This window comes from Psammomys obesus, unplaced genomic scaffold (assembly GCF_907164565.1).
Source record: "Psammomys obesus unplaced genomic scaffold, mPsaObe1.curated_primary_1811, whole genome shotgun sequence".
NCBI classification, from domain to species: Eukaryota; Metazoa; Chordata; class Mammalia; order Rodentia; family Muridae; genus Psammomys; species Psammomys obesus.
Window position 1 is genome coordinate 736,657 of NW_026592890.1, and position 26,994 is coordinate 763,650.

General features: G+C 46.1%; 1 protein-coding gene across 1 annotated transcript in view; it reads left to right on the forward strand.

Moving 5' to 3' along the window:
• Positions 1–26,994, forward strand: part of Mthfd1l (methylenetetrahydrofolate dehydrogenase (NADP+ dependent) 1 like) — a 170,168-nt gene that overhangs the window by 54,358 nt on the left and 88,816 nt on the right. The window contains exons 14-20 of the mRNA XM_055616128.1: positions 2,089–2,196; positions 3,066–3,140; positions 4,804–4,906; positions 11,421–11,497; positions 16,740–16,880; positions 17,283–17,351; positions 23,957–24,068. Of these exons, the coding sequence (XP_055472103.1) occupies positions 2,089–2,196; positions 3,066–3,140; positions 4,804–4,906; positions 11,421–11,497; positions 16,740–16,880; positions 17,283–17,351; positions 23,957–24,068 (685 nt within the window). The remainder of the gene's footprint in view (positions 1–2,088; positions 2,197–3,065; positions 3,141–4,803; positions 4,907–11,420; positions 11,498–16,739; positions 16,881–17,282; positions 17,352–23,956; positions 24,069–26,994) is intronic.

Sequence of the window (26,994 nt, forward strand, 5' to 3'; positions counted from 1 at the left end):
GGGGGGGGGGTGCGTACGTCTATGTGTGTTTGTGTGTGTGTATCCTACATCCGCACAGAAGATTCTGTGTTCCCAAGCCCACTCTAGATAAGATAGTGTTGCCCTGGGTCCCATCAGTCATCTCTGAGGCTACCAAACTCAGAAAGAGGTGGATGATTTGTTCTACCAAGTGAGGCCACGAATGAAATCACCGCAGAGAAGCTGGGCAAAAAGAACCGATGGTGTTGATTCTGATTTCCCCTAGGACCCTCCTCCCTCACCTTCCGTATCTGACCGGTACTTGTTTCCCTCAGCCTCGCTCTCTATGCTCCCAAGCTCTCCCTAAGCCCTGGTCTGAGCCAGGCCCTCTCCCTCCTGTTACCTGTCACTTCTGCATGGCCTGGGAGGTCATACCAGGTCTTTGCTCCTGCTTTGTAGTCTCTCGGGTCCCACCTTATCACATCCTTGGAGATGCCTGTCCTGTTTTTTCTTATTCATCGGCGCCGGGCTGCATGGTCTCATTATCGCTAAGCCTGTGCGTCACCATTGAGCTGTACCTGACACACTGTTTCCTCTTGACCAAAGCCTTTTTTCATGCCTGGCATGCTCTCTCCTTTCTCATCCTCACCACCCTGCCCAAGTTATGGCCTCAAGATTCTGCTTCACTCCAGAACCCCTTCAGTCCCCTTCACAAAGTAGAGGAATCCAAGGCCTAAAGACTAAATTAGCATGAAGAACGAGGAATTTGCAAGGGGAACATTTTGAGGTTTAGCTAGCATATATGGAGAAGGCAATGGTGTTCTTCTGCACGGGTCTTTCACTCCATGGCTCAGTGTAGTGGTGCTGTCTTACCACACACAGAGGCTGGCAGTTAGACCCTTGAAGCTGGGACAAACTGAGTCTGTTCCTTCTCTATCCACAACTTACAGCACCATGGCCTCCCATGTCATGGGTGTTGGTTGACGAACCAGGTGTCATACACAGGCAGCAGACTCGTAAAGAATTGTGTAGAGAAATGTTGGAGTGAGTTCTAGATGGATTAAAGGTGCTTGAGGGAAGGCATTTCCAGCTGGGGAAACTCTGTAAGGAAAGCCTGAGACAAAAAAGGGCTTTTCCTGGTCAGGGGCCACATGGTGTCAAAACATGACAAGAAGGCTGGCCCAGGGCAGGGTAGTCTAGGGAGGCTGAGGCAGAGGAGCAGGCAGAAGCCAGCCTTCCATTCATAGCCAAGAGGTCAGGTTGAACTTGAAGTGTCATATTCAGCCATTGAAGGGTCTTGGCAGGAGAGTATCAGGATTTCACTGGGTTTTGTGAAATATTATTAATGATTTTGATCATGAAAACAAAATGTAGGATGAAATTTTCCACTTGTGGCCTCATGTGGGTGTTTAAAATGTTCCAGATTTTAGAGTTCTTTGCACCTCACATTTGTAAGTTAAAGATGTGAAACCCATATTAACTTTTCCTTGAAGATTTATAGGGGCCAGTAAAGCAGCCCAGCAGCTAAAGGCACTGGCCAGTCAAGCCCAGAACCCAAGAAACAGTGAAAGGAGAAAACCAACTCCATGAGGTTATCTGCTGTCCTCCACACATGCGGTGACATGCCCACACTCCTCCCTCTACCGTAGACATAGATGATAATAACTAAAATTTGAATGAGTTAATTTTAAAAATTGAAGTTTCCAAACTATGGGTGTGTCGATTTATAAGTAGTCATTGTGTGTTAATGCAAAACTAGCTTTCACTAATGTTTTCTCTTATTTCATTTTTTACTGTTTAAGCCTTGTTTTCTTCCCAAGTATTTTGGATGTAGTACATTTTCCTGAATAATGAAGTGATACAAATAAATAATTGAAAATTAAGAAATCATGAGAAACTGTTAAGCCCACCAGAAGGTGTCATCTTTGACCTGAGGATGGAAGAACCACAGACTCATGAGTTCTTTATTGTCAAGTGGGAGGCCTTGGCCTTGGTTTTCTGACCTAGGCCATCTTGTCTCAGCTCATGATAAAGACAGATGATTGGCACACTATTCTTTTAATGTGGGGAGTCCTAGAGAACTGTCCTGGCCATGTGATGCAGATGGAAAGATGAGACGTTTCTTTGCAGTTCAACCTTCACCTGACTGGGGACATCCACGCCATCACGGCCGCTAACAACCTGCTGGCTGCGGCCATCGACACCAGGATCTTACATGAGAGCACCCAAACAGACAAGGTGAGAAGCTCCCTCCTTAGCCATCCTGGGGCTTTTTATTCCTGCACCCTTGAGGACTTTGTGAAAGACTTTTAGAGCCATCAACTCTCTGAAATAGTATTCAAAATTTGGTAAATTTAACCTGTAGCCTCACCTCCAGAGGAGGGGAGCTTTGCTTTAATCAGGTTCTCAAGTCAGTTGACAGTCACTACAGAACTGTTGGGAAAACTGTGATGTGACAATTTTCAGTTTTAGAGATCAGTGGTATATCATTTCTTTCCACTATGGTCATAGATACACTGGTCTATTCTAAAGGGGATTGAACTTCGGTTTTTGTTTTGTTTTGTTGGGGTGAAGGGGCTTCCAGTACAGACTTTGTATGTGCTAATACAAGAGCTATAGCGTTAAGCTACAGCCACAGTCAACTGTTTATAAGACTAAAAGTACATGCAGCAATCATGAACTGTAAGAACCTAGAGGTCCTTTCTGGCTTCACCCGTGTGAAGTCCAAGTGCCAACTCACTCCTGAAAATGGCGGAGTTCCGTGTCTTAATTCCTCACAGGCATTAGTCATAGATGAAAGAGGTACTTCCTGGAATGAGTTTCACTGTACCTTTCAGACAAAATTCAGATCACTATTTCATAAGTTGTAGGGATATAGACCAGGTGTTTTTATGCAAATTCTTAGTAATGAACATTAGTTCTGCTTTACTAAGTAAGTTTTGTTACAGTGACAGGATTTAAGTCTGTGTTGTATATATCAGCCCTCAAATATTAACAGAGCCTATTCCGTTATAAATGCAATGAGCTTTGTCCATTTATGAGTTGCCCAAGCTCATGGCTTGGACATAAAGCTGCGTTTGCTTTGGTTTCCTCCCTCCCCCTCTTAGGCTCTCTACAATCGGCTAGTTCCCTTAGTGAATGGCGTCAGAGAATTTTCAGAAATTCAACTTTCTCGGCTGAAGGTAAGTTTCCAGCAAATAGTACTTTTTTTTTTTTTTTTTTTTTTTTTTTTTAAGAAGAGAACAGTCTAGAAACTTGGTTTGGATTTTTATATATTCCTTTGGTTATGAAACTCTAGGTCATGGCTGTCAACCTTCCAAACACTGTGATCTTTTAACACAGTTCCTTGTGTTGTGATGCCCCTCAATCATAAAATTATTTCATTGCTGCTTCATAACTGTAAATTTGCTGTTAAGAATCATAGTGTGGATCTCTGACATGTAGGATGTCTGACGTGTGACCCCCAGGAATCATGACCCACAGGTTGAGAACTGCCCATAGAGCATTAACCCAGAACATACAGAGTGAAGTCTGTTGATAAATCCCGACAGCAAAGAGCCATGGAAACCATAACTTACCTTTTGTATTTTTTAAGATCCTGTGGTTAAAATAATTGTTTACATTTTTGTCTCATTTTGTACGTTATGCGCAGAGGTCCAAGGACAGCTCCTTCCTCCAGGTATTCAACTTGAGTTGTTAGATTTGGCAGGAAGTACCTTTTGACCCCTGAGTCATCTCCTCAGGCTAAAGAATCTACTTTTTTCGGGCTCCATTTCCTCACCCGTGAGGTGGGAGGGATGCTTTGTAACCGACAAGCACCCCTAACTGACACATCGGCTCTTACGTAGCCTCCTCCTTCCGAGGAGAAATGCTTTCCTGTTTTTCAAACTTTGAACGAGAAGATATCTTTGGATACCCGTCTCTCTCGTTGCCCTCCCCAAGGCTATTCTACTTGAAAAGGCCATCTTCATTCTTTACCATGTGTTTTCTGATGCTATTGGCTTCTTCTGTACTATTAGTCAGTGTTTTTTTTAAGACAAAAGAAAAAAAATCACCTTTATGGTATAATTTATAACCGTTAGTTGGCTTTTTGTTGTTGTTGTTTGTTTTTAAGATAGGGTTTCTCTGTGTAGCTCTGGCTGCCCTACAACTTGCTCTGTAGATCAGGCTGGCCTCGAACTCAAAGCTCCACCTGCCTCTGTCTTCTGAGTTACTGGGATTAAAGGTGTGCACCACCACTGCCCAGCTGCCATCAGATAATTTTTAAAGCACTTTTTGGGATGTTTTCGTCACAGAATTAAACCCATTAAAGCTTTGTTTATTTGGCTTTATTTAGTTAGTTACTTTTTGAGACGCCTCCAACTCCTGATCCCAAGTGCTGGGGTTTCGTGAACGTACCACCACCCCCTTAAAATTTTTAATTCGTTTCCCCAAGAGAAGTAAAGCGCATTCCTTTGAAACCCAGGCATACACTTCACTTGGTACGCGCTTATGAAGAGACCTAGAAAGCATAGTGGCAGCGGGCTGTGCCCGGAGAGCCCCGTGCGCAGGGCTCCTAGCACGTACCGCCAGCCACACAAGGAAGAGCAGGCCACGAGTTCACTGTGTGCTGCCGCCTGGACCCCACTCCCAGATCACTGTTTTAGGGTGCTCACAGATCCCCACGATCTTCCACCCACAGAAGACATAGGCTAGAATGATTCCACCTAACGCGAAGTTCACCCCAGGCTTTGTTTCTTTCAAGGATGTTACTAATTATGGGATAGCATGCCCCACGGGGTAAGTTTGTTTGGGTGTGGCAGCTTGTTCTTTCTTGTTCTGACGGCACTTCTCCCCGATTATTAGAAACTGGGGATAGAGAAGACTGATCCGAGTACTCTGACAGAGGAGGAAGTGAGGAAGTTCGCCCGACTCAACATCGACCCTTCCACCATCACATGGCAGAGAGGTAGGTCCTGGGGAAACCAGAGGGCATGCAGGGCCAGACGGGGAGAGGGCCTGAGCCCCAGCTCTCACAGTCAGTCCACAGACAAGCTTACATTCATAAATTGGGCTCATAAAAACCGCCGTCTTCCAGCCGCCTCTCCAGGCTTCATAATCCCGCCACCCAGTGCCATTGGTGCTCTTTCCCACTACCCCTCTCTGGCTCAGTCCCACTCACTCCCTAATTCCCCAGATGGCTAAGGGGGACCGTGGGAGCACGCTAGTCTGGCATGTGCAAGGCTGAACACCACAGAGCAAAACAACCTCCTCCAGATGTGTAAAGAACTCTTTCTCTTCCTTCCTCTTTTTATTTAAAAGACGATTTTAAGGCACAATCCCTCCTTGTCTAGTGAGTTCTCTTCCCCCAAGCCTACTTTGTTCCTCTACTTTTTAAAAAGAAATATATTTTATATTATTCCTTATTTACTTGTTACATTCAGGGTTTCTATTGGAAAAAAACGAAAGGAAAGAATTGGGGCTGAAGCCTGCATTCTTTTTTTTATCTTATGTTTTGTCTACATGCATGCATGCATGTCTACATGCATTTTGTCTATACGCCACACATGTGCAGTGTCCATGAACACCAGAGGAAGCTGTCAGATCCCCTGGAACTGGGTTTAAAAGTAGATGTGAACTGCCATGTGGATCCTGAGAACTCAACCTGGTCCTCTGCAAGAGCAGTGAGTGCTCTGAGCTGCTGAGCCACCTCTCCGCCCCTCTTTTAACTCTTTTAGAGGAGGTTCCATGTGAGAGTGTGTGCACACATAGGCCAGCCGTTACAGCAGGCATCATTCTGAGCCTACGATTAGAGCGGCCGGCCAGAAGCCCAAAGGTTCCTTTTCTTTCTGCCTCCCCATGGCATTGCTGGGTTTTTGTGGGTGCTGGGGATCAAACTTAGGTCCTCGTGGTGCACAGCACACTTTCTCAACTGAGCCGTCTCCCCCAGTGCCTTCTGTTTTTGAGACAAGTTCTCATGATGTAGCTCTGACTGGCTGAGAACTTGCTATGCAGACCAGGCAGCCTTGAATTTGCTTCAGTCCTCCTGCCTCTGTTTCCCTCACCCCCAAGAATGTCAGAGTTACCGGTTTCTGCCACCATGCCTGGCTGTCTCTCTGTGAGCTCCTCTCTAGTTTTCGTTTACAGTACAGGCTTTTCCTCCACATCTGGGGAGTGTTTCCGGCTGGGTCCTAGGTGTGTGTCACCCGGCGGTCTCATGCTGCAGAGAGTGCTGCTCTGTGTTTTGGAGCCTTAAATACGGTCATGGAGTTGATGGTGTCTGTACTTTACAGAAATGTGGCAGTCACATCTTAGGAGCCCTACAGGATACAAAATGATGGTGACATATGTTCCGGTGCCTGCTGTCTCAGACCTGTCCCCCATTCTCCTACTTCTACCCTCCTTCAGAACATATTTAACCAATGCCTGAACTATCAGTTATCTTTTAGCACATTCTCCTGTTCGCATTTCCATCCCTTAGTTCAGTAGATTCCTAAGCTGGAGATGCTGGCCTGTGACTTAGTCAGCCTCAGGAGCTCCCATCCTTCAGCAGTGAAATCCAGTTGTCATTCAGGACTACTAGTGCCTAGCTTCTGTCTTCTCTCCACCAGGGGGCCTGCGTCATTCTCTAGCCAGCCTCTTCTTGGCCATGGCCAAGCCTGGCCCGTCTCCTTTCTAAGCAAGTCTTTTTCCCAAATTCAACCAGACCCCCACCCTTCCTGAGCTGACTTCCCAATAGCCCATTCAGCCATGCCAGTAAGAACTGAGTGTATCCCAGAAGACCTTGCAGCCAAGAGACAAAGGCCACTTCCTCAGTTTCCTCATCTATACAGAGTAGCTCTTATCCAGTGTATCAGACTTCAAAGATTTGGTGGTTTGGGCAGATAGCACAATAATGACAGCCAAGTCTAAACACAAAGTTCGTTTACATCTTCCACACGTTGCCTGAAGGATATTTTATAGATTATTTTAAATAATTTTGTATGTGGAGCTGTTTCTAGCTATGTGGTTTTTCACTAGCGGTATTATGTTAACACCCCAAATTTTTGAATTTTGGATGCTGGGCCTGTAGTAATATCAGCCTCCCTCTGGGGAGGCTCAGCTGAAATGTGAACACGCAAACTCCGACGCGCCTCCCTAGTGACCCTTAGAGAGTAACAGCTGTGCTGTGTTGTTTCTCTGCGGTCTTTGGCTCCTAAGATTAAGTTAAAATCTTCTTGAGTACTCTTGTAAGGATCCATTTTTTATTTTAAAACAAATAATATATTGTAAGGACTGTGTCAAAAAAATTAAGCAGCATTTCACAATGCTAGTAATGGCTAATCATAGTTTTTGGTGCATCTGATTTTTCTGTACAGCTCTGTTACCATTTGTGTGTGTGGGTTTTATTTCCTGCCCAATTCAATTAAATTCTAAGCACAGTCTACTTTGCTAGCTCTTTCTTGGGTTGTTTTTTTTGTTTTTTGGTTTTTTTCCATTTATTTATTATTTTTCATGGTGCTAGAAGTTAAACCACAGCCTTTGGCTTCACCTTCAAACTAAACCCCAGCACCTTGAGTGGTCATTTTTTGTTGGTGTTTGTTTTGTTTTTGTATTTCAGACAGGGTTTTCCTGTGTAGCCCTGGCTGTCCTGGAACTCACTCTGTAGACCAGGCCGGCCTCAAACTCACGTAGATCTGCCTGGCAGAGTGCTGGGATTACAGGCATGAGCCACCACCTCCTGGCTGAAGTGGTCATTTTAAGTGACTCCAGAATATTCCTTTGTGGGTGGTGAGCCATGACTAGTACATGCCACAGTCTAAGATAGACCAATAAACAATATATTGAATAGCCGACATGAATATTTTCAGCATTTTGCTGGGGCATTATTTTTTTTCTACATTTTTTAAACTAGAAAGATTTATTATTAAAATGCCATTGTTTGCAAAATCTGTAGTCAACCTTTCAAAGACAGCTCTGAGCTCATGTTACTCTGTAAATCATTTGAGGGGTCCTTTTTGGTGAAAGAAAAATTAAGCCATGGAAATTAGCATATTTTCAACCGTGCTGAAAGAGAAACTTTCAAACCAACTGGCATCTCTACATATCTAAAGTTGGGCCCCGACCTCAGAAATCATGGAATATCACATCTTCAGTGAGGACCAGCATTCAGTTGGCTTCTCTGCACAAAAGCAGGCAGGACTGGAATGTGCTGTGATTACAAATCAACATTAATGAAAGTGACAACCTCAAAAGCTATCCCAGAAAAATACAGACTTACATTACTATTTGGGATGCTAAAAGGAAGCAAACCTTATTGCTGAGGACAAGTCACCTGGGCCAGAGGAATTCAGGCTAAAATTTGATATGTAGTTTGGTTCCGATTAGTGACTTCGTATGAGAATGAGGATGCGCCATAGATGAACCAAGTACATTTATGAGTAGAGTTTTCCAGCTTTGAAGGAGAACAAGTATGACCCGGGTGATGAGAGTAGAGTTTAAGATATGGACTATTCTAGGAACATGTCACAGGCGCGGGAGGGAGGGAGTATCTCCAGACGTGTGTTCTCCCCTAAGGGCGGGGAGGCAGGCTTCGCAGTGTTGAGTACCCGGAGCCCCTGCCTCTTGGGGAGCCTAACTCCCCAGAAACTTACACACTTGCCTTCTCCCACATGTGTCCAGCTGCCTGTCACAGGCCAAGGGCCCCAGATATCATGTCTCTGCTTCCTAACACTAGCCCAGTGGCACTATGGGATAAGGATGCCATGTCTTCTGTGGAAGCCAAACAATGGGCCTGCCCTCCAGCTCTTGGCTGGTATTGGATACTTACAGGATCAAAAGTGCTCTGTTAGTGGTTCTTTTAAAATTATATTGAAGTTTTTCTCTTAACCCAGCTGACACCCAAATAACTGAGACTGGACTGTGATATTTATTTAACAGCTTGATGGTACAGCAACTGAACATAGTCATCTATGTTAACCCTCTAAGCTAATTTGTCTGCCTTCCAGCCCAAATCCCCAAATTACTGTATGTTCTAGATTCCTCTGCTCCAGTTGCCCTCTCATGATGTCTCTTGGACCTCTCCTTGTCACTGATTCCCCACTTCCTCTTTGTCCCTCCTCCTCCCCTGGCTGGCTGGACGTTCAGCCCTGTTCTCTCCCCTGCTTGGTCACTGGCTGTTAAGCTTCTCTGTTGACATATCAGGGAACAAATGGGGAGCAATGTTTACACAATACTGAGGCAGGAGACTCTCAGAACTAGGATTGCAATCAGACATGGGGGCACAGAAATCAGCATTTGAATCTTTACACAGTGCACAATAGCATGATGCCTACAGCTCTGGGGGTTCCTCTGGGTACCAGCAACACTATAGCACTAAAGGAACTGCTTAGAACAAGTTAAAAGTAAACCAGCGTACCCCAGAACCCCACAGTCTTCCTTCCATGCAGGCACTCTGGCATCTCCTCCCAGGAAATGGCCTGGAGTCAGACAGCGGTGCCTTATACACCTTCATGGCCCTGCCCAGCCAGCACAGAACTGAGCAGAGAAAAAGCCCTCAGAGCCTGTTCCGGGAGGAATTAGCATGTAGCAGACGCTCTATCTCTTGGCTGCCAGCTGTGCATTCCCGTTGCTTTCTGAGGGCTTCGGCTACATCTGTGTCTCATGGGTTGGGATTGAACCTCTTGTCATATTTTGCTGTGCTGAATTCGTACAGCTCCGTCCCCGGGTGTAAGTATCCTGGGAGGTCACAGTTTTCCACTGAGGCATAGTGAAAGGCACAGTGGCCTTTGAATGATGCTGTAGCTTCATCTGACCTTTTTTGCTTATCTTCCCTTCATCAAACTTCAATTTGAATGGGCCACTACTGACTTAAAATACATATGATGGCCAGTCTGCAGCCAAGAGAATTTATATAATTACACAGAAAAAAAAAAGAGATAGTTTTGTTTCGTGTGCCTAGCATCTCAGGAGCCAAAGCACTCGCTGGTGACACTGCCAAGGTGCAACCCTTTAACCTTGCAGGTGTTCTGCTTCTATTTTAAAAAATGAAAGTGTGTGTGGCTGGGGGGGGGGGGGTGGAGTGATGGCTCAGCAGTTAAGAGCATTGGCTGCTCTTCCAGAGGACCCAGCTTCAGTTCCCATAACCTACATGACAGATCACAGCCATCTATAACTCTAGTTCTTGGGGTCTGACACCCTCATACTGATACGTGCAGGCAAAACACCAATGCACGTGAAAGTTAATACACTTAAAAAAAATGTTTTAAGTGAAAATGTATACGTACTTGGCTATGAGTGTGTCTGTGTGTGTGTCTGTGTGTGAGAGAGAGCGTGCAAACTTGGCAGCAACTGGGGGTAAGAGGCCTGAGAGTGATATTAGGAAGTGGGTTATTAGGAAGAGGAACAGTCCACATCCTACACCAGCCCCTTGTCCCCAAGTTCATAATCTTTGTTTCTGTTTTCACTGGTGGCAGATTACACATTTAGTAAGCTGGTTCTCAGTTGTCACTGTGAACAGCGCTGCTGTTTTTAAATCCCAAAGATGAGGGAAACGTCTATTCTTCTGTCTTTGTTTCTTAGCTTCAGAAATTTGGTTTTTCTAAGCCAAATAGTTTTCACAGACAAAAATAGAAGCCCAGTGCAGTTCACACACGGAAGAATTGTTCTTGATCTCATCACAGTCAGTCTCCTCCGGCGTTGCTGCATTTCCTTTGGCTTTTCTCTTCACTGCGGTAAACTCTGCATGACCCAAAGTTACCCTGCTAACCACCCATAACTGCACAGTGCTAGCCTCACCTGCGTCCACGTGACTGCCCTGTCGCCACTGCTGCACACAAAGCTCGTCATCCCCTGTAGACGCTCTAGAGCGGCGGTCCTCAGCCCTCCTAACGCCGCGGTCCTTTAATGTGGTTCCTCGTGCTGTGGGGAAGAACCACTGCCCTGTTCCCTGTGTCTATGGACTTGCCTGCTTTAGGTCCCTAACTGAGGGAGAGCCATACAGAATTTGCGGTTCTGGGTCTGTATGACATTTTGAATGTTTGTAGCGCGTATTTTCAAAACACTCAGTTTTACACTGTGAGTCAGACCACTCATCTATTGGTGGAAACTCCGGTTGCTTCTACTTTCTGGCCACTGTGAATGGAGCTGCTCTGGGCATGAATGTGAACACTTCTGTTCAGGCCTCTGTGTTTAGGTTTTTTAATAATGCATAATAGAATTACCGGGCATTTGGCTGTGATATACATGAGACACTGAGCTGGCTTCTTGTGACTGAGGTGGCAGGGTGAAACACTTTCAGAGCGATGTGTCCTTGCTGCCTGGTGAAAAGGGGCCAGCCCAGCGCACTGTTGCCTGGCACCCTGTCATTAAGGCACACCACTACCATCTATTTTTTTTCCTCACTTATTTGATTCCTTAAGGCAGACCTTGACTCTTGTTTTCAGCATCTCCCAGCATGGCCAATCCATATGTGTTGACTGAATGACATACCTGTTCTCTTTCAGTATTGGACACCAATGACCGATTTCTGAGAAAAGTAACTGTCGGGCAGGGAACCGCCGAGAAAGGACACTCCCGGCAGGTAGGTGGCGCCATCTTCCCGGAAGTGTTTGCCCTTCCTCACCTTGGGTTCCACCATCTTTGCTTTTTGCTTCTGGTCCCCTGGCCACAGTACTGGTGGCTCTCCCACCATCTCAGGGCGTGGGGGGTGGGGGTTGGGGTGCAGTTGGACTGGGGAGCATCAGGATTGGTCTGGAAGTGACAGCACCAGGAGACAGGAAGGTTCTAATGTCTTCTTTTCCGTGTGTTTTTGGCTGTGTTCCTGGGTAGACTCTTCCAGAAAGTCTCAATACAACAACTGAATAACAATAGAAAAGTGAAAGTTTCATAAACCAAAGGACAAACACCCACTTATTAGGTTTAATAGCATGGAGAGTTTTTTCAAAGAATAGCTTATTACTCAAAAGCAGACAATGTGGCGGGGGGGGGGGGGATGGAATGAACTCTGCCTTCCATTTAATGGGCCTCTGATGTGGGATGGCAGCACTTAGGAAATATAATTTCATTCTGTAATTTTTTTAGCCAGGCACAATAGCCCTCAACTTTTTTTTTAATAGTAAACTCTTTCTTTGAAAAGTTTTTAATTTACAGGCTTTACATTAAATTTTTATTAGTGGAAAAAGTTACTTTTATGATAATAGCCATTTCTCATACCAAACAGATTTTGGGAGCTTTTGATATATTTTGAATTAAAAAGTGAGTTGGGGGGGTGGGGTGGCTGTCTCAGTGGCTAAAGCAGTTCCTACACGAGCGCAAAGGCCAGAGTTCGGGTCGCCACAGCCGTATTTATGTTGGATGGGCATGGAGCCCACCTATCACCAAGCACTTGGGCTGAAGACGAGATCCTCGGAGCCGTAGCTGAGGCTGGGAAGCTCCAGGGTCAAGGAGAGACTCCGCCTCAGCGTATACAGAGCATGACCAAGGAGGACCCTGCCTGTGAGCCTCTCTCAGGTGTGCACACGCAGACCACAGGCGTTCAGGGAGGAGGAGGAGTGAATGTGGGGCCTGGATCAAGAAGCTTGCCTAAGCCCGCGTACCCCCTTGTTGCCCCAAACTCTGCAGTTTTCACACACAAACAGATTTAATCAGCATTGCCCGTGCAAGGAAACCACAGTCGTTCCTGAAAAGTTTGGGGGGAGGAATTTGATAATGGAGAGGACAATCTAGATGATAGAGGAAGGACCTCTAAACTCAAAGGTGAGCGGCATCCTAGCTCTCAGACCAGGGGGAAACAGCCACTCCTTGGGGTTAGTGGTTCGGGACCTTGCCTGTACAGAAAAAAAAAAAGCAAACTGTGATGTTGGCTTGAGTACGCTATTGAGGGACGTCAAGCCGAGGAACTATGTAGAAATGGGTCCCAGAGTTAAAACAAACAAACAAAAAACATGGGAGGAGAGGAGAATCCAAACATTTAAGAAACAGAAATTCTTGGAAATCCACTCCCACCCCCAATTATAAAGGTTCTAGCAGGGCATGATGGCACATGAGTATCATGCCAGCTCTCAGGAGGCTGAGACAGGAGGATTGCAAGTTCGAGGTCAGCTTTGGCTCTACAGAGAAAAGCCCGAGTGGCCTAGGGAGGTGGCTGTTGGCAAACTGTGCGCTCTAGAAGCTTGAGGACCTGGTTCAGACTCCCAGCCACCACGTAAGGAAAGCCAGGCGTGGTGGCCTGCGCCTGTGACCCCAGCAGGGGCGAGGCAGGCACAGAAGCATCATGGGAATTGATGTACAGCCAGTGTAAACTGTTTGTATGGAGAGAGCAATAGAGGAGGACATTTGGTGCCAACCTCAGTGGGCGCACACACAGACACAAGGGCCAAAGCAGCCACCTTCCAGTAGGAATCTACAGAACACCGTACCTCAAAACAGAGTGGGCAGTCTACTCAAAAATCTAATAGGCAGGGAACTTCTCAGTCTGAGGAAAACAATGTTTTCATGTTAAAAGACAAATACAGAACAGAAAGGGAGGGGGCGTAGAAAAGAAAAAAAGACTTCTGCCCAGAAACATCAGGCTGAAATTTCAGAACATGAAGAATAAAGAAGAAATTCCTAAGTGCTGCCAAATAGAAAAGATCCTGATTACTCACAGAGGAATAAGAATTCTCATCAACAAAAAAAAAAAAAAAAAAAGAAAAAGAAAAAAAAAAAAAGAAAAAAGAATTCTCATCAACAACACCAAATGCCAGGTGGCCTTGGGGAAATTCATTCTGAGTTCTGAGGGAGAATGATGATGGAACCTTCTGCAGAAAGAGAAAAACAACAGCGCTAACGTGGAACACATTGGAGTGAATGAGAACTTGAGAAAATAGGAGGCAATCCTCCTGGGACGAGGTAGCCATTAACAGTCACTATAGACAGAGGCTGTTGCTGACAAAATGCAGAGACTGTGGAGGCAATAATAGATCACTTTTGATAGGCTTAGATATCAAGATCTTCAATATGAAACAGTCACACGCACAGAAACATTAAGCCCAGAGGTCATCTGGGACACACGCTGGAGATGACTGTGCCTGACAAGGACGTTCAACAATTCCTATTCAGACATGGCTTGTCGCCTGGTCACCTTCTGTAACACCACAGTGTGTTGTCGGCAGACTCGCCTCTGCGGGGTGAATCCTGCACCTGCGTCCTCCCATCGCGTCACTTCTCGCCTCCTCCTAAAAGGGCAGCTTCACCTTCTCTACTCAACCCGTACTTTATCCTTAGAGCAGACATTCGTCACAGGAAGTAGGTGGTGTCAGGCGACTGCTGAACAAGTAGAACAGATGACAGCTGACGGGAAAATAAGATACCCTTCGGAACGGTGTCTTGAGCGCTGCAGAGCAAGGCAGTAGCATACCATGGTACACGCCTGTAGTCCTAGCACTTAGGAGGCGGAGGCAGGAGGATCCCCGTAGGCTTGAGGACAGCCTGGGATATATAGTTTAAATTACTTGGGCATGTGGCTTATTTCCGTATTGCTTTAGGCCTTTTTGAGTTAATAAAGGGTTACATTAGAGCACTGGCTGCTTGGTTTAGCCCGCAGACTCTGTCAAGGGTAAAAGTGTGTCGCTGGTTTTAGTGGTACACACGCTCAGATGCATGTATCAGCCAGCTCACCACTTTCTGCTAAGGACACGCACGTGGGCTATCGACTGTGTTTGGCCCTCCTAAATCGTCTGTAGTAAGCATGTTTGTGTTTAGGTGTGTACTTGTGTTATTTTGAAGGTAGATTTCCAGGGATGGCAACTGTAGTCAGTGTGTAGGTCGCATGGATTTCTGCATTGCTTTCCAGAAAAGTTAAATCCACTCACAGACCTAGCAACGTCATACACTGTCCTTTTTCATTTAAAATCTATGGCTATCTAAGAAATGATACAAAGCTCATTCGCCCATTTATGAGAGTTTGAAGTGTTTGATTTGCTTACGTAGAACAGCCCCCTCCCATGCACGCTGGTTAGTAAACTGAGGAAGACCCTCACGTAGCCTCATTTACTTTTAAACCCTCCTTAGATTGACTCAATTTGTATGTGAAGGCTAATTAGAACTCACTGGGTAGCCCAGGGTGGCTGAAAATTCATGATCCTCTGCCTCAGCCTCCCAAATGCTGGAATTAGAAGCCTCCTCCATGATGCAGCCTTAAAGTTTTAAAAATCAAGCAACTGCAAGTGAAGTACTTGTACACACATTATACATCCTACAAGTTGCTTACTGTGGAGTTCATACTCTAAGAGTATTCCAGGCCCATGTTGTGCTCGGAAAATAGTAACATTTTGCTCATTTTACATGCACCATTTACAATGTAATATGTGCTATAGGGACCTAGATTTCAATCAGTGAAAAATTATTTACATTTTAGAATGAGTTGTGTTGTGAATATAACCATTGACTATAGCTATATTTGACTTTCAGGCAGTATTTTTTCAGTAAATCAATAGCTAATACACTCTCAACCAGGAAGGAGGCAGCAAGGTCCTTCCTTCCTTCATTTCCTCATCTGTCAGTGATGGAAATGGGTAATAAAATGTCTGATAAGCCAGGGCAGAGCCATTCTCTCTGTGTGTGAGCTTGAACCTGTCTGACACACACTCCCCCTGGGATCCGGGGAATTAAGCTGGAGCTTAACGAAGTGGCTCCGTGCAGATGCTTTCCTGGTGGATGGATTGCAAGCAGAAGGAAGGACACATTCCTTGCCTCCTTCTTCGTTCCCACTGGACTCTCTACAACCTGCTGTTGGAGCCAAGAGAAGGGAGGACAAAGTCCTGAGAAATGTTTGAAGAAAGTCAACGCTCTGGCTGTCATTGCTGGGAGCCTTAAGCTAGGTTGGAGCCTTATCCTCATGGACTAGATAGAGCATGGTTCCATGCTATTCTTTAGCTTTTAGGACAAACCTGTGCAGAGATTTTTTTTTAAGATTTATTTCTTTATTATTTATACAGTGTTTTGCTTGCAGTGATCGCCCTGTAGATGGTTGTGAGCCACCATGTGGTTGCTAGGAATTGAACTCAGGACCTTTGGAAGAGCAGTCAGTGCTCCTAACCTCTGAGCCATCTCTCCAGCCCCTGTGCAGAGATAAACGAGCCTCATGCACAGGAAGCCTGTAGGGCTCTCCTGTTCCACTCTCCTCTACTGATCTCTCCTGGACACAGGCCTGTAATTAGTGTCAGTGGACCAGTAGCTTAGTGGTAGAGTGCATATGTAAGAGTCTGTATTTGATTCTTACCTCAATAAAAAGGAAGGAGATCGGCAGGGCAGAGGGGGCTTCCCTCAGAGACTGAGGATACCCTGTGGTTCACTGACTAGCTCATTCAGCATACACTAAAGACACCCTGGGTGCCACAGGCTATTGTCCCCACGGGACATCCAAAAGGAAACTTCCTAGGCGGTCCCTGCCTTTGTGAACAGACATTCTAGTGTCAAAGATGCTCAGAAGACAGATAATGATGCTAACACTTTTGAAAAGGAAGGGGACCGAGCCTAGGCTTCCTATGTACGAGGCAAGAACTCTGCCACTGAGCCCTTCCCCTGCCCTACAGCAGTACTCAGCTGTTAGTCTCAAGTAAACTACCGTGAGTGGCAGGCTTCACAGGCCTCAACCAGGCGATTTGCCACAGTGTGGGCGATCTGTGTGTACCCTGGGAAAGCCGCTGTGAGTGGGAGCCTGCCGGCTCGCAGGCAGGGTGGGCGGTGGGAGGGCACAGCCCCCAGCTCTAACCAAGGAAACCTGGCTCCTGTGAAAGTGCCTGGTGGCGCTGCTCACCCCAGCATCTGCTTTGCTGTCTCAGGCCCAGTTCGACATCGCAGTCGCCAGCGAGATCATGGCTGTGCTGGCCTTGACCGATAGCCTCACCGACATGAAGGAGCGGCTGGGAAGGATGGTGGTGGCCAGTGACAAAGACGGGCAGCCTGTGACGGCTGACGACCTGGTGAGGACTTCCGGGAGGTTTCCTGGGGAGCTCGCAGTCTGTCGGGAGAATGGGGATCTCTTCCCTACGCCATATAGGGTGGGGATTCTGACAGGTTCTGCACACCGCCTCATCTCCACAAGCCTTGCAGCTGCCTAATGTCTTCCTTTGTCTTGATGGCTGGTCCGTACCTGGCCAGGACATGTGGAATCCACCTCATAAGAATCTGACCTTTCTTGCCTGCCTTGATCCCTGCTTTGCCTTTGAGCCTGGGGTGAGAAAGACATGGGCAGAGATGACAGTCTAGGGGCATGGTCAGCTTGGGCCGATGCCCCCCTAAAAGCAGGGTAGGGGCAACGGGGATAAGTCAGCCATTGCCCTAGAGTTTCCCTGTTGATTTGTGTGTCCTTTCCTCTCCTGTAGGGAGTGACAGGCGCACTGACAGTTCTGATGAAAGATGCCATCAAACCAAATCTGATGCAGACCCTAGAAGTAAGTAGTTCTGTTGATTTGTGTGTGCCTGTGTGCGCGTGTGTGTGCTCGTGCACGCGTGTTGGGCAGGGGTGCCAGATGCGCATGTATGCATGTGTGTGGAAGCCAGAGGTCAGCTCTGGAATTGTTCCTCAGGGGCTGTCAACCTTAGTTATCTGAGACAGGATCTCTCCCTGGCCTGGAGCTTGCCAACAAGGCTCGACGGAGTGGCCAGCTCCGCCTCTCTGCCTCTCTGGCACTGCGGAGATTACAAGCGTGCCACATGCCATCTTTTTGGGGCTTTTTCTAACTTGGGTTCTAGGTTTCAAACTCAGATTCTTCCTGGCGGGGACTTCACTGACTTGAGGTATCTGCCCAGCCCTGATTTTTTTTTTTTTTTGATTGTTTATAACACAGCATTTGCCTTCATAGGATGCCAGGCAAATGTGGGTCTGGCAGAGTGTCATAGGAACATTTTGGTCTTCTGAAAAATAAATATATAAGAAGTTGAAAGTGAATTTATCAATTCTTAGGTGTGACTTTCGTCTTGGCTTTGGTTTAGTCAACTAGAATATGGGCATAGGAAGTTAACGTCTGTCTGATACTTCCACAGGTGGCGCCACTGAGCTGTGTGACATTGTCTGTTTTAACTGCGCAAAAGAACTTAATCTGGCATGTTAATTATAAGTTCTTTGTTTTATAATTACACATTAGGGTTTTTTTTTTCCTGGTAAAATACAGTAAATACTAAGAAATGTTTTCTAAGAATGTGTCTTCATTTCACTTTAGTGATCACACTGTTCCTGTAACCTTTATACAAATACTGAAATTTTGTCTTGACTTCTTTGATTTAAATTGTTTTAATCAATACACACACATCTCAACATATATATATATATGTATATATATATACACACATCTCTCTTGCTCTCTCTCAGAGAGAGAGAAAGAGACAGGGAGAGAGTCTAGTGCAGAGTGCTTGCCTCCAATGTTCATAGCCTTGGTCCAGCAAAGTAAGTTAACGAGTCATTAAGTAAATATCTATTACTAAGTCTAAGACACTTCCACCCTGAAAATCTGGTTTCATTGAAGAAAAGGGTTTCTCCTAAGCAATACATAGTGCTGTCACGTCATGGCTAGTTTTTAAGATTATTTAAACAGATGGCTTATTTAATAATCACAGAATCTGATTAGGATTTTGCCTGCCTAAACTCTGTCCATACATGATTCTAAATGATCCTTCAGGAAGGAATAGCTCCTGGAATAGCGACCCTGCGGGTCTGCACCCAAGGGCAGCCTGGAAGTCTAACTGTGGGCAGAGTTAATATTTGGGCGCACCTATTACTCGTGGCATAGGAGACCATTGGGGATGCCCTGCCTCACTACAGGCGGCTTTGATGCCAGCCGTTCTCAGTCCTAGCTGCTCCTTGAAAGACCTCAGAAGAGTCTAGGATACTGGCTAGGTTCCGCCATAGACTCGGAGGGGCAGGTGTCTGGGGGAGCGGAGGGGCCTGGCTACCACAGGCTAGCCTCATCCAGAGCCAGACGAGAACTCACTGAAGACTTAACATGAGAAAGTAATCACAAGAGCCCAAATGTTCCCATGGATGAGCCACACACAGAGTGATGAGATCACCGAGTGCTGGAGCCCACTGTCTGGAGCCGTTGTGGCCACAGGCTACAGGCATTATCCGAAATTAAAGTTCAGTACAATAAAAAATGTAGTCTTTCAGTTGTGTGGCCGCATTTCTGCAGTTATATTTATTTAGGTTTTGGGGAAAGGAGTACTGGCTACATTTTACGTACCTTGTAGCTGTACATGGTCAGAGGCTAAAGTGCTAGGCAGGGCAGGATTGCAATGCTCTGCTGATGCTCTGGCAATCAAGTAACTGAAGTAATAAATGTAGAACTGTTTCTGAAAAGACCGTTATGGAGACTGGAGAAGCCAAAATTGTCCTTACTTTACATTCCCAAGCATTCTGCGTATGAAATAAAAATCATGATAAATACATTTATAAGTACAGATTTTTTTTTTTTTTAGACAATGTGTTTAACTCAAAGCACTTTATTTTATAGCTGCATCCACCTGTGTGTCTTTGTCCCTGTGTCTGAATGTCTGATGACACCATTTTGATCATTAGTCCACTCAGACTCCAAACGAGGAGTTTTAAAACCAGGATGGTAATCCTCACAATAGTTTTAATCTGCTCCTTGGCATTGGGGAGTCCCTTGCTTCCCTGGGTCTTGGGTTACTCACATCCGGAAGAGGTTAGCTCTCGCTTTCACCTTATTTGGTTCCGTGATTTCCAATTACATTTACACAAAATTATAAAACTCTAGGAGAATAGAATGTAGAGGTTAGAACTGCGATCACCAGGCTAGAGAGAAGTTGACCAAGTGGTTCATGTTCTGGTTAGATGGGAATAATGGGTTTTCCAGATGGGTCAACCATGCTAATGGTTGAACAAGAAACGTGAGAAGTATGTGACAGGGTGTGTCAGCGTACCTAAGAGACCCTGTCAGCTTTTCACTGCTGTAACGGATACATGAGATAAAGAAGGTGTAAAGAGGAAAGCGGTCTTTTGGCTCCCGGTGTTGGAGTTTTCAGCCTGTGTCTGGTTGCCCTGTTGGCTTTGGCGCTGTGTCAGAGAGCACAGATCTGAGACTCTATCAGAGATTCTGGTCTCTGATCTATCAGAACAAGATGCTCCCCTTATAGCCAGCACACAAGGACAGTATAAGACCAGGATCAATAACCCATCTCATGGACATGCCTCTTCCTGGGACCAAAGTCCTTACACTAGGCCCCATTTCCTAAGACTTTGACCACCTTCCCTTGGTGCCAGGACTTTACCACAGAGACCTTGGTAGGGACAGTCATGATCAAACTCCAGCAAAACATCCTGCAATGCACATATACCAAAACACCCTGTTGGACTCCTAGGAATCTTAATTGCCAATTAAAAATGAAAATTTCAATTCTGGGGAGATGGCTTAGTGGGTAAGAATGCTTGCTCTGCAAGCGTGGGAGGACCTGAGTTCGAATCCTCGTTGTCCACATATATAAGCTAAGTGTGGGCACACACACCTGTAATGGCAGCGCTCCTATGTTGAGGTGTGAGGCTGAGAAGGGAGGACCCTGGGCCAGCTAACCTGGCATGTTAAAAACAAGAGACCCTGTCTCAGAAAAAAGTGGAAGGCTGGGACCAAAACGTGAGGTTGTCCTCTGACGCTGCATGCTGACTGTGTGCCCCATGCAACTGTTGTCACACACACACACACACACACACACACACACACACACACAGACTTTAAAAAGGGAAATAAAGATTTGACTCACAAAGCATTTTTGCTGGTTGATGACAATAAGAAAAGTTCCAGGGAAGGTGACAGTCCTTTCCCTCTGTAATGCAGGATCTGCTTTAGACTAAGCAGTAGCCTGGAGTGGACCGTCAAGCCATACCGTGTCACCTGTGTCCCCTGGAGACCAGGGCCCGGCACCTCTGACAGATGGCAGCAATGAGGGTTGCAGTCTGCTGAGGAGCCGAGCCAGCTGCCATCCGGGGATGGAGCCTGTGCTTTGCCCTCATTACATTTCTCTGAGGCAGCAGTGTGCCCCAGGTGGCCAGGCTAGAAAAAAACGATGGAAGCTTCAGAGTCTTTATACAGTTTTTTCTCAGAGCGCCTGAAAGGTTTGCACAGAGAGCAGGGAGGAGCCGTCCGTGGTCAGAGGTGGGATGCAGATACTAGCTGTTCATGCAAGTGAACAGACGTACATGTTGGATGTTACAGTTCTCGCATTTTTCACATCACTTTGACCTTCTCAGGACCCGTTATCCTCTCTCCTGAGGTCTTTGGGGGAAAGCAAAATTTCACACTCACATGTCGGCTCTGAGAAGCTGTTTTAGTCTCAGACAATCTTTCGCCCGCTGTCTCCTGCTTTTGTTCTTTGCTTTCTCTTCTTTGAACCGCGTTCAGCTAATAGCCCATCAGAGTTCGTGGGAATTTTCCATACTTCCTGGCTGCCCTGCCCCCATCCCTTGTCCCTCCCTGCTTTCTGCTGTGTCAGCAAAGGGCAGCTTGTGTTTTCACAGGTGGAGCCAAGCCTTTATCTGAGCAGGCCCCCAATAACCTGGCTGCGCTTTAAATAAGGTCCCAGCGTTTTAATGGGAAAATTATTTTCAGATAGAACTAAAGTCTGTTGTCATCAATAAAGGAAAAAAAATTAAAAACACTGTAAAAATGACTATATTGACAAAGTTGGTTTAAAGACTTTGAAAGCCTAAAATTTTTAATTGAATTGGTTTTGTTGTGTTTGTAATTGTGCTGATTCGTTTTATGTCAACTTGGCACAAGCTAGAGTCTTTTTGGAAGAGGGACCCATGCCCCACCAGATTGGCCTGAAGGCAAGCCAACAGTTGATGTGCAAGGGCCTGGTCGGCCTAGGTTGTTTGAGAGACCTGGCTACGGAAGCCACGAGGAGCAAGCCAGTAGGCGCAACCCTCGTGACCTCTGCTTCAGCTTCTGCCTCCAAGTTCCTGCCCCGCTTCCCTCAGTGAGAGCTGTAAGCCAGAATAAACCTTTACAGTGATAAAAACCCTAACTAGGACAGTAATTCGTAAGAACTCATAAAGTACAGTAAATGTTAAATATCATAAAGAAACCCACTATTTTGTATGCTTTCTGAAAAAAAAAATCTAATAATGAATTTGAGTTGGGTATGGTGGTGCTGGGCTGTGGAACCAGTATTTGATAAGCAGAGACAGGAGGATCCAGAGCTTCAGAGTCACCCTTGACGGCAGAGCGGGTCTGAGGCCGCCTGGCCTGGGTAGCATCGTGACTAAACAACCACCACAAATTGTTTCCAGCGTTCATACATTTCCTCTTTGGGGGTTTCTCCTTTTTCTTTGCTTTTGTTATCTTTTGGTTGTGCTTGTTTGTCTTCTTTTTAATTATTCAACTTTATTTTATGTTCATCTATGTGAGACTGTCAGATCCCTTGATAATTGTGAGCTGCCATGTGTGTGCTGGGACTGGAACCCAGGTCCTTTGGAAGAGCAGCCAGTGCTCTTAAGCACTGAGCTATCTCTCCAGGCCCTTAAAGATTTACTTACTTACTTATTTTATGTACATGAGTGCTCTGTCTGCATGTATACCTACATGCCAGCAAAGGACTTCAGATCCTGCTATAGATGGTTGTGAGCCACCAGGTGGCTGCCAGGAATTGAACTCAGGACCTCTGGAAAAGCAGACAGTGCTGTTAACCACTGAGCCATCTCTGCTGCCTGCTTTTGTTATCTTAACAATTGCCAGATGTAACCTGTTAAATAGCTAGGCCATTTTTAAAAGATTTAAATAGGATCTTTTTTTTTTTTTTAAATGAGAAATCAACTTTAATATGAAAACAAAAATAGCCTGACCTTGTAATTGGCCTGCCCTGGCTCCTGTATTTCATGAGTTATATTGATTCTTATGCTCAGTTCTTCGTTTGACACAAAATCTCATGTAATCTAGACTGGCATCTCACTCCTGATCCTCCCTCCTGCTTTAACTTCCCAGATGCTGGGAATCCAGGTGTGTGCCACCATCCCCTCCCTCCTCTCACTGTGTAGCCCTGACCAACCTGGCACTCACTGTGTGACCAGGCTGGCCTTCTAGTCAAGGAGATACGCCTGCCTCTGCTGCCTGAATACTTGACTAATCGCTCATGGGGGGTAAGGGGATTGAAAATATTACTTAAACTATTACAGTTTGATTAAATTATTTTTAAAATACATAATACAGGCAATAAAAAATTTGCTACAAAGTATATTTTATGATCAACAGTCAATGAACAATAACTTACCAAAATTCTAACCAGAGGTGACCGCAGTTTTAGAGATTTTTGTCTCTTGTTTGGCATCAACTGTAGGCTAATTCTGTCCAAGGAAACTTGAGACATATTTGATGTCTGAATCAATGAGGGTGTCTTTGGTTTCAGTTTTGTTTTAAAGGATTTGTTGTTGTTGTTATTTTGTTTATTTGTATTAACTGTGTATTCATGTTTGTCTCTGTGTATGTTTGGAGGCTCAGGTTGGCCTTGAGTGTTTTCCTCTATCCATCTCCACTTTGATTTTTGGGCAGGGGCTCTTGCTGAACCCACAGCTCATCGACTGGCTAGACCGTCTGGCCTGCAACCTCCCTGGATCCATGTGTCTTGGCCTCTTCTACCCCCCTCACTTCTTGTGTGCTAACGTTACAAGCTGGTGTCACCATACCCAGTTTCTACATGAGTCTGAGGGTGTGAACTCAGGCCCTTGTGCTTTCACGGCAGGAATCACTGACTTAGCCGTCTCCCTATCCTGCTTTTTTACGTTGGGCTCCTGTCACCCAGACTGGTTTCTCACCCTTCCTATAGCTGGACATAACATTGAACTACTGATCCTTGTGCCTCCACCCCAAGTGTTGGAATTACAGACAGGCTCCGCCCGCCCTGGCTCACGGCACTTTTAGATCTCTCAGGAGATATGTGCATCTATGCATTGTAGACTCAGAATGACGGGGTTCACTTAAACGCCCGCCCTCTGTGGCACCTTGGTCCCCATCATCTCGTTTCCTTGGAGTTTTAACCTCTCCTTCTTCTGTAGGGGACACCTGTGTTTGTACATGCCGGCCCCTTCGCCAACATCGCTCACGGCAACTCTTCAGTGTTGGCTGATAAAATTGCGCTGAAACTGGTCGGCGAAGAAGGCTTTGTAGGTAAGCGGTTTTCTTCAAACTTTAGTGATTAAAGAATATTGATGAAAAGACAATGCCTGGGAGAGAGTCATCATAGTACCAACACGTTAAAGTCAATTTTTTCTTCCAGGGATTCTGGTGTGTTTTTGTGACCTGATAGCAGGGAAGTTCCCAGCCAATAGTCTCAATCTGCTTTGTTAGATTCCTACTGTCTGGTCCTGTCAGGAGTGGGCACCTGCTGTAGAGTTTGAACCGTGGTTACTAGCCATAATCTTAGGTCACAATGGTAAAGCTGCGAAGAAGCAAAACAAACAAGGATTGTGGAAGAGCACTTCATTTGACCCTGGGAAGGTTTTGTTATCAGAGTTTCCCTTGCCAGCAGGCAGTTCCCATTATCATGTAAATTCTCCTAATCAAGTATAGCAGTTCTTCACAGTTGCCCTCAGCCTGGTATCCAGAACTCACTTTATATCAAAGAACTCACCTTTTGAGTTCTCACGGAAAAAAGTGTGCCGGGTAGGAGAACCTAGATCTACACCCTGAAGCTCTGACATTGCAGGTTTCATTTGGGTTATCAAGACCAATTTAAGAATCCCTGTCTATGCCAAGTTGGGATCAAATGCAGGTTTATGTAATTCCATCCTCCAAAGGTCTGTGGGATGTGGCAATCCTGTACTTTGCTGCTCAGGCACCACATCCGCAGCAAGAGTGGCTAGGCACTCTCAGTGGATTTGCTCGCTGAGGACTCACAGCAGGTGAGCTAATGGCTGAGGAGGCTGGGGAAGGCAGATACTGAGTAGATAGGCACTTAAGTGAAAAGCTTCTAATGGATCGACTAGATAAGAGTGCTTCCAGGGCGAACTCCACGCCTTGTGCTGACAGAGCTCTCTGCCTTCAATTATCAACCAGGTATTTACAGACTCTGCATTATCATGACCAACTGTCTTTAAAGGCACATGCTGATGGGGTCTGCAAAGCACGCCAGCTCTCCTGTGGCCTGGACAAGGCGTTAGACTCTGGGGGGTGTTCCTTGAAGGCTTTCTCCTCCGAAAATGTGAAGGTGGACCAGATGTGGAGGGGTGCTCCTGATCCAGGGTCAGAAGCTGTGGGGTGGGAGCCGCCGCTTCAGAGTGGGAAGCAAGGACTTTCCTAAGGCTCAGACTTCTCCTTGGTAATAGCAGAACCCCTTCACTATGATATTCGATGATATCCAAGGAGAAATCGATGTGTAGACTGTGGGGAGCTGTGCAGAGGTCCACCATGCTGCTGATTGCCCCTCTGCCCTCTTGCAGTCTGTGGGGAGAGTTTCCCCGTAGGCATCTAGCCCACTGGGACGGTCAGAGCACCCTTAAAGTCATGCTAACTCGCTGTACCTCAGACTCCCGGTCTGCGGAGTTCATGGCGGAGGATGAGGCGAACCTGGCACACGTGGAGGTCAAAGGACAAGCCTGTGGGATTGACTGGTTCTCTTTCCACTTTAACGTGGCTCCTAGGGTTTCAGACTCAGGTCACCCTGCTGGCCCAGGCAGCACCTCTGTCCACTCAGCCGTCTCACCAGGCCAAAGACGGCTTCTGAGAGGGTTCCCTGATGGGTTTAAAAACAGGGCATGCGACACTGTGCCTGTCAGTTCTGGCCTACCAGCTACTGGGTCCTCGTGACTCTTCCTCCATTATTTGCACATGGCCAGTGGGGTGAGGTTAAAGTCTTTTTTTTTTATTGAGTTTATTTTGGAGCTGATTATACGACAATTAAAATGATTTTCATTTTAATTGTCGTATAATACACAGCATTTAGAGCAGCAGTTATTGGTCTGTGGGTGGGGACCCCTTTGGGGGTCAAATATCAGATATTTACATTACAAGTGATAACAGTAGCAAAAGTGCAGTCATGAAGTAGCAACGAAATAACGTTATGGTTGGGGGTCAGCACAGCACAAGGAACTGCATTGCAGGGCCGCAGTGTCAGGGAGGCTGAGACCCTCTGAGGAGAGGCTGCCCTCCTGGCCGCACGGCAGGAGAGTGTAGCCCGCTGCTCCGCCCATCTCCAGAACGCTTCATCCTTGTGCTAACCAGACCTTCCCAGATTCCAGGCACACGCCATCTGCTTCTGCCTTACCGACACCTTTCCCGCCCTCCAGTGAATGTGGGTGTGGAGGGAAGCGAACCAGTAGAGTGTGAGTACACTAGGGGAGCCGGGTGCTCCGTCGAGTGACAAGGAACCTGGAGAGAGAGGGCCGTCTCTTGCACAGAATCTTCTTCATTTACTGCCTTTTACTCTTATTTCTCATTCTGCCCCAATGTCCAGGCAAGGAATTCTCTTGTCTACCCGGAATGATTATTCTGAGATAATGGAATCAGCAGTCCATTTAGCCTTACAGCAGGCCTGCGTTCATTCAATTAGCTGCGTTTGTCAGATGAGAGCAAAGGGCTTCATGAGGAGCTTGGAAGTGCTGTGGTGACTGTAATGGCCCCATCTCGAGCTCCCCATGGGAGCCCACTCAACCTCCATGCACTGCTGAAAGGCAAGCCTCTCTCTGGAATCTAACCCGAGTTAGGGCTATTTTTATAAAAAGAAAAAGAAAGGAAAGGAAAAATAGCACTTTCTTTTTTCTAATTATTATTATCGCATTTAAATTATTTGTAAGAATCTCAAAATTGTTCACAAACCTTAGCTTTTTCTTTACTTTTTTCCTGCTCACTTAATTGTCTTTCACTCCAGTTTCTAGGTGAAGACCCTAGTCATAGCCACAGGACCTCCCAAGTCCCCTCCTGTACTTAAATACAGATAGAATGGTCCAGAAGTGTTGATTGTCCCGTCCCGCGGGACTTAGTTATTCGTGGGGGTGAAGGGGGTCAATCCTGAAAAAGATGGGGGAGAGAGAGAAAGGACACAAGCAGACGGTTGCCGGTCAAGTGTCTCTTTTATTGAACTTTGGTGTTTCTTTTA